This window comes from Fukomys damarensis, unplaced genomic scaffold (genome assembly GCF_012274545.1).
Source record: "Fukomys damarensis isolate Sample0158 unplaced genomic scaffold, DMR_v1.0_HiC HiC_scaffold_21, whole genome shotgun sequence".
In the NCBI taxonomy this organism is placed as follows: domain Eukaryota; kingdom Metazoa; phylum Chordata; class Mammalia; order Rodentia; family Bathyergidae; genus Fukomys; species Fukomys damarensis.
Window position 1 is genome coordinate 16,851,579 of NW_022900933.1, and position 7,657 is coordinate 16,859,235.

Sequence of the window (7,657 nt, forward strand, 5' to 3'; positions counted from 1 at the left end):
AGCCAGAGCTGGCAGCCTCAGCCGAGTGCTGGAAGGTCGCCCGGGTGCGGGAAGGGGCGCCCCCTAGTGGAACCGGCCGCGCCCTTGGCAACCTGCGTTCTGCAGACCTGCCGCTGCCAGTGGCCTTGGCTCCTTGTGCTTACTCTCTATCCCAAGGCATCAGGACCCGGCCTCAGTCTGGGGCGGTGGTGGCGGCTGCTAGAAAAGGTGTCTTCTTTTCCACAGAGGCATAGATACTTGAATAAAGTCACTCAAGGAGACAACCCGTGCCAAAGAAGATGAAATCCAGGCTTCAAGCCTCTGGCTCAGCGTCCACTCCTTGGACGCCCAACTCAGCCCCTCATTCCCTCAGGAATCCCGCCCCCCAGGGGGATTCGATGAGCTGATTAATCCAATGTGTGTACTCACCTCACATCGCATGTTGGCCGCAGCGGAATGAGGTGTAAGAGCTGATGACCTCTCCTCTGAATACCCCCAGTAATTAGGTCGTCATTCTCATCCATGCCCTCTACCCAACACCTAAAGGCCTGGGCGAATATGGATGTCCTGACCACTTTTTCACAGCCTACTGTTTCCTAAAGAGGCATAGTGAATGAGCCCTGCTTACCACTTCCCACAGTACACAAAGAACAGACACAGATAACACCTAATGTTGGAAGAAATCCTCGACCCTCTACCTGAGCCTACAGAGGTTTACAGGACTGACTCCCTCTCTGATCTTAGACCCGCCTCTCGTTCAGGCACTCATCCCATGGCAGCTGCGTGGGTCCTCTGCTCATGGAGTCACATGAGTACCACTTCCCTCTACCTGGAACTTTTATCTCCAAGATGTCTACAGGACTGGTTACTCATTACCTCACCTCTCAGATCAAACACCATCTCCTGGAGTGGCTGTCCCTGCCCATGCCCAGTCTAGAACAGTTGTCTCACCCCAAAGCTATCACACCACCCTACCTTATCTTCATTGCTCTAAGGGCAGGTTTAAATTATCTTACTTCCTTGTGAAACTGATCACTTGAATGGGTGCTTCTGAATCAAGAAGCAGCATATTTTCTCCACGGTTGCCTTCAAGCATATTATATTGAATTTCCCTTCCCTTCCCACAGTGACATCTCAGGCAGAGTCCTTGGCCTGCCCACCTCTAGCAGACACATGAACACTTTCATTTCTATAATTAATACCAACTTTTGGGCATCAAACAGTCTGCTGTTTAAGGCAAAAACCCATCCAGTTTAATTAATATCACATCCAATTTAATGCTCCTTTCTCCCCACAGGCTGTCTTTGGCTGGTTACTCTACAGGGGAGAGTGAGGTAAGGTCTGCTTTTATGATTTTCCTTTCATGCCTCCTCTGTGCCAAGGTTGGGCAAGAAGTATTGGGGGAAAAATAGCAAAGTCTTATGTAGCAGGTGCCCTTGGCTGGCAAGTGCCAAGCATGGGCACTTTCATGGGCACATTTGTGGGGCTTCCTCTCTGCATTGCCATAGAAAGCACTCTTTGGCTTAGTTTTTGAAGATCTTTGCATACCTTACAGGAGACATTCCAGTCCATGCCAGGCCAAGCAATGAGGACTTGGGTGCCATGAGGCCACACCAGCCAGGCTCTATAGTCACAATTCTCCAGACAGGAAGTGCACGTAAGTCTCTTCATTTGTGTACAGCCTCAGTTGATAAAGACATAAGGTTTGGTTTGCCTAAGAACTTTCTTACTGTGCTTTTTACCCTTGGGGTGCCTGCAGCTGCCAACAACTCATCTAGCATCTGTAGAAGGACTGCTGTAGCAAGTTATATTAGTCAGCTTTCTGTCACTGTAAAAAAAATACTTGAGATAAATTAAAAGGAGGAGAGATTTATTTTGGCTCATGGCTTCAAAAGTTTCAGTCCATGGTTACTTGGCTCCATTCCTCTGAGTCTGTGATAAGGCTCATGACAAGAAGTGTATGGTAGAGCAAAGCTTTTTGCTTCATGGCATCCGGAAAGCACATAAGACAGAGAAGAGGGTCTGGGGTCCCACTGTCCTCTTCAAAGGTGTGCCCTCCTGTGACCTACCTTCCTTCCACTAGGCCCCATCCATTAAAAGTTTCACCACCTCTCAACAGCACCATCAGCTGAGGAACAAACCTTCTACACATTAGATGTTGGGGGACATTTAAGATCCAAGAATAGAAGTCATGCCAGCCTCCTCTTCTTGAAGGTCTACTCAGGGCCCTCTTCACTTGCTTTGTGTTGAAGAGTACCTCAGGGGAAATCTCAGTCCTGTCTACAAAAGTTACAATTCTCTACCTCAGCCACTTTCCTAATTTTCATCTGTAAACTGGAACCAAGGGTTGGTATTGTTGAATCCGTCCTGCCCTTACTAAGATATTCTGTACATCTCTTTAGAATGTGAGAGTATTTAGTCCTCATTATTCTAGTCTTTGCTGTTTCTGCAGAGATGCTCAGACTACAGGAAAAGTTTCATGTAATCATTTATAAAAGTTACTCTCTGACTTTCCAAGCCACAATGATGTCTTTAAATGCATTGATACATTGCTCATCACTGCTGCCCCAAAACCTAAAACAGGCTGATCCTATTAGACAGCTTGATCCTAATAGCTGAGAAATACACATTCAGTGGATAGCTAACTGGATGAAGGACAGGATAATCTCAAGTAGGGAGGTCTGGCATCATTAGATCCATTTGAAGAGAGAAAAACTGAGTTTCGGGTGGTAGCTACTGGTCCCTGTTTGTGTCCTGCTATCTTTAGGGCTAACCCTAAATAACCCCGTGAGCCCTTCTCCTTGCATTTTGGAATGAATGTCACTTCAGTTTCCATAATGCTCGGTTGTTTTTCACAGCTATGGAAGTCTCACCTCCGCGCTGACCCTCCCTTGCTGGTATCTGTCCCTCCCTGCAGTTCCAGGCTCCCTTCCCCTCCACACTACCTACCCTGTTCCTTCAGAGATCTTCTCTTCATCCCTTAATGCTCACCTCAGATCCCCAAGAGCCTCTCAAGGCAGAAAGCTTGGCATCCTCTCTGTCCCTGAGCTGTTTTTTCCTCCTCTGTGTCCAAGTCATTATTACCGCTCTGTCTGCTCCGTCTGCACTTCTGGAAGTCTGCCGCTCATTCAGCCTCTCACTCACTGCTCACCTGGCCAGAGCCTTCACACAGACACACTTCCCTCACCAGCCAGTGCCCCTCCTGCTCCTCCTGGAGCACAAGTGGCCCATGAGAATTCCCACCCTGCTCTCCTGCTCTGATAACCTCCTCCAAAGCCTGGTGTCTGCTCCCCTCATCCTAGCGCCCTCTCCTGTCCCATGTACTGCCCAGGCCTCCCTTCTGTGTGACTGTTAGAACCTCACGCTGCCGCTCTGCAGAATCTCCTCTTCCATAAACTCCTGAGTTTGGGTTTCTCTTTTTTTCTTTTGAAGCTGCCAAAATTTATGGAGCTTAAATAGTGGCCCAATCACTGTATGTTACATTAATTGGCTCATTTAACCAACCAAAGGTGGCATTATGATCTCCACATATACAGAAAATGCTGAGGCCAGGAATGGGTACTGGCTACCCAAGATTGCACAGCTAGCTGATAGACAGCAGATGCAGAATTCCAATCTGACTCATTTCCTACCTGAGCCCAAGAGTTTAAGTCCACACCATCCTGCCTCAGTCCTGGACCCTCCCCGCATTTGAAGTAGAACCTTCTCAACCACCCACTGCTGTCCCCACCAAAGGACCTCCAGTGTGTGTTCCCAGATGCCTTCTTCCCTGCCAGTAGCCCACAACTTCATTCCCTGAAGATGTGGGGCAATCAGAATTTTCTGCTCCCCTCAACCTTCTCTGTCCAGTAAGAGAAGGGGGGCTGTTTCCAGCATGGCCCTTGACTCACCATGTGTCACTTCCCCACCCCTAATGAGGCAGGAGAATTCCACTAAGCCTACTCACCCATCTCTTAGATCTGAGGAGAAAAATCATCCCTGGAAAGGGGTTAGCAGGGCAAGATTTGCCCGGACCCTGTACCATGGGGGAATGGCAATCTGCTAGATGCATAGGGCCATCTAATTGCTTTCCCATGTCATGCTCAAATAATGCTGGCAGCCAAACAGCTACCAGAACCTGAACTAATTTGGTAAATAAGGACCAAAAACAAGGACCGCATTTCTGTTCCCTTTGCCGAGACCCAAATTCCCAACAGAATTCCAAGGATTTTTCTCCCTTCGAAGTGACTGGATCTCCAGCTCTGAATTCCTCTCCCCAGGAGAGCTTGTTCCCCAGCTCAAAACAAATAACACATATCCTGGCTAGTCAGGGGTCAGAATAGCCAGAGGAAGGGTAATTGGGCAACCAGCCTTGCAAATGAGAGCAGCTCAATGGGCTCTGGGCAGCTGGGACTCCCACTCTGCACAGCCTCAGTCTCTAGATTGGAAGATGGAGGTGGTACGGGGAGGTCCCTCGTCCCCCTTCTGTGAGGCCTTCAAGGTTCACGGAGGCTGCCAGGACAGCTCCAGCTCAGATACTATGGCTGGGCACCCCCTCAGAACTCACAACCATCCTGCCTGTGACACATGCCTATCTCCTCCAAGTGAGCATGACATGCTAGCACAGTATGGACGACTTTGCAGCAGGTGGGCAAGCTGGCTTATTGCTGCGAGTGTTCTGGAAGGGGCCTCCCACACTTCTGTGTTGAACACTTGTCTTCTGAATGGAGTTCAGATCAGAGCTTCATTTGGCTTCCATTTTCTCACTGGAAATGGAGCTAATGATGCTCTTTCTTGCTAGTCCTTCCTTCAGGGCAAATTAGATAGCTGTCCCAGGAGGGAATAGATCAGTGCTGTTCCATTCACTAGCACCTCAAAGGTACTGGGCACTGTGCTACATTCTTAGGTGTTTTCTCATTTAACCCTCACAACAATCTCCTGAAGGAAGCAGTATTATTTCATCATGTAGCAGATGAGGAAATGAAAGCTCAGGGAGGAAAAGTGACAAAGCTAGTGAGTGGTGACATGGTGACTCACTCCCAGTGTGTCTAATGGCAGACACTAAACCAGTGCCAGCTTCCAGGGGGAGACCACCTTCGGCGGCATTTCTCTGGGAGCCAGAAGCACTTAGCATTTGTGGTATGGCAGGATTGCTGATGGCCCCACGGAATTGCTGTCACTAGGTAGCCCCATCAAGTACACCCACCCTACACTGCACAGGCTATGTGCCATCTAAGATCCACTGAGTGGAAGCAGACAAAAGCCAGTATGGCGAATTTCTGTGAATCTGATTCCCACCCACAAAGGAGGAAGAAGAACTCAGGTTCACCCTGCATCAAATGGTTTGCTGTTGTTGAATAAAAAGTATCTTAATGTTTAGTCTCTGTCTTTGGGAATTAGAAAGGGCACAAGTGAATGTCTGTGTAGCACTGTGTGATGGCATTGTGGTTCCCACTTCACAAACCCAGAGGGATGAGTTCTCAAGTTCAAGGTCACACAGCTAGGAGTCAAGCCAGGATTCATCTAAAGTCTGAGCTGCTCCAAGTCCTGTGCTTTTTCCACTACAGCACACCACATTCACCCTGGGACAGTCTTCAATTAAATGAAATGGGCCGCTCTTCAAGATTACTGATTTCACTCTATTTCCCTTGGAGTCCAGGCTCTGGCACAACGGAGAGCTAATCTGAAAGCTCAAGCTCTGCACGTTAAGCTCTAAGCTTAGGTGTCAGCTCCTATTTACCTACATGGATTTCTTCAGTCTCTGGCTGAAGTGAAATCTACAGCTCCTGGGGACTGATGCATAACTTCAGAAGCAGAGGCTCTGAAGGCCTGAGCAGAGCTATAGGAGTAGCTATTCCTTCACATTCCTTCCAGGAAGACCACAGGGACTTCCTGCGCTGACCTGGAGTTGAGTGTATGATCATGTACTGGATGATTCTTTGCAAATTCCCAGGAAGAAAGGCCTATGGTCTTGGGGTCTGTGCAGACCTGTGCAGGATTCTGGGGTGTCTGTGCAGGAATATGAGGATAAGGAAGATAGGATGTGTCCCCCTTTGGCTGTCATGGGGTCTCCCAGCCTATGCCTACCTTGGCTTCTTGCTGGGACACAGTGACATTCCTCACATCTTCAGGGATGAAGATTGTGGGGGAAGAGAAGGGGCACTGTGGGGGTCTTTCCTGAATAAGCTGTGCTCAGGGAGATCTCAAGCAGGAACCCCCCACCCTACTCCCCACCATCCTCACCTCACAGAAGAGAAGATACTCTCTGCTTTCCTCAGCCTGGTCTGGTTTCCTCAGTTCACACGTCCAGATCAGGGACAATGAGGTCTGCTCTGGTGCTCAGTCTGCTCTCTAGGAACCCCAATTGCTTAGGCAAAGGACCCTGAACATCCCCAGAAAATGTCACAGACACCACCAAGCTGAGGGGTGAGGGGGAGGTGCAGCCAGACCCCGAGGCCCACCGGTCTGCATGACTCATTCCCATTTCTGTCCACTCTGGTCTGAGCACGTTGGCCCAGGGGCCTCAGGGAGGCTGTAACACAGGCTGGCCCCTCGCCCATTGGGGCTCAGCAGACAAAAATTAAAGATCTCACCCCTCAGGAACTCATGCAGACAGCACAGGCTGCTCCATGCTCTGCCTCACAGACCAGACCTCAGGCCAGCAGAGGCTGGTGGCCAAGGCAAGATGGGGAGGCATCTTTAGCTCTTCCCCCTTCCCCCAATCCCCCAGCCATGGAGCCCTGGGCACTGCTCATGGTCCTCACTCCCCCTCTGGTTCTTGTCTGAAGGTAGTGGTGCCAACCAGTATCTCCTCAGCCCCTCCAAGCCCCCCATCTGCCTGAAGACAACAGTGCAGGTAAAACAGCCTATACCTTCCAGGAGAAACAGACAGTAATTAAACTCTTCATACATTCTCTGGGAGCACAGTTCTGATCAGGTCACTCCCCTGCTCAACAAACTTCAGTAGCTTCCCACTACTTCTCTGACCCAACCCACATTTCCTTCTGGGCCTGGCATACAAGCTGTCTCATGTCCCTCCCCTCCATGTATGCTGAAGCTCAGGATATCCCACTTGCTTCCGGTTTGGTTTCCTCTTCCCCATTACCTCACTCAAATATCTTGGCTCACATCATTTCCTTCACCTGAACTGTTCTTCACCACCCTTGCTTATGCTTTAAGTACTATCTCAAAGGCCACCTCATCTAAAAAGACTTCCTAGATTTCTCTCTCTGTGGAAACTTTGCTGCCTCTACTGAATCCCTGAAGCTCTCTGTGTGTGCTTCTTCTGCCCTCTGCGATCGACCAGTCCACAAGTAAAGGGAAGAATATGGGGCTTTGTAATTCTAACCTCAGAACAATCACTGACCAGCTTTGTGGTCTGACTCTTTGAGCCAGTTTCCTCATCAGTAAAATAGAGATCAGGAAGAAGTATTTCTACCCTCAGAGCATAGAAAAAGCAATTGTATTTGCCAAAGACACAACACTGTAAGCCTCAGGTGATTGGTCCAGGGATAAACTCCTAGTCAAAAGAAAGTCCTCTCACTGGTGATATGACTTCTGTGGTCTGACTCAAATGCAGATATCATCGCTTTTTGGATAATTCAGATTCTTTCTGAAAATTTGAGCTAAGAAACATGACTTTGAAATCCAAGGACTAGAATTAAAATAAAACAGGCAAGTTTCTGTTCCCTAGGGCTCA

General features: G+C 48.9%; 1 protein-coding gene across 1 annotated transcript in view; it reads right to left on the bottom strand.

Moving 5' to 3' along the window:
• The window catches only part of Ltbp2 (latent transforming growth factor beta binding protein 2), a 110,352-nt gene extending 109,849 nt beyond the window's left edge, over nucleotides 1–503 (bottom strand). Inside the window, exon 1 of the mRNA XM_010645640.2 lies at nucleotides 409–503. Within this exon, the coding sequence (XP_010643942.1) occupies nucleotides 409–503 (95 nt within the window). The remainder of the gene's footprint in view (nucleotides 1–408) is intronic.
• Between the last annotated feature and the right edge of the window lie 7,154 nt (nucleotides 504–7,657).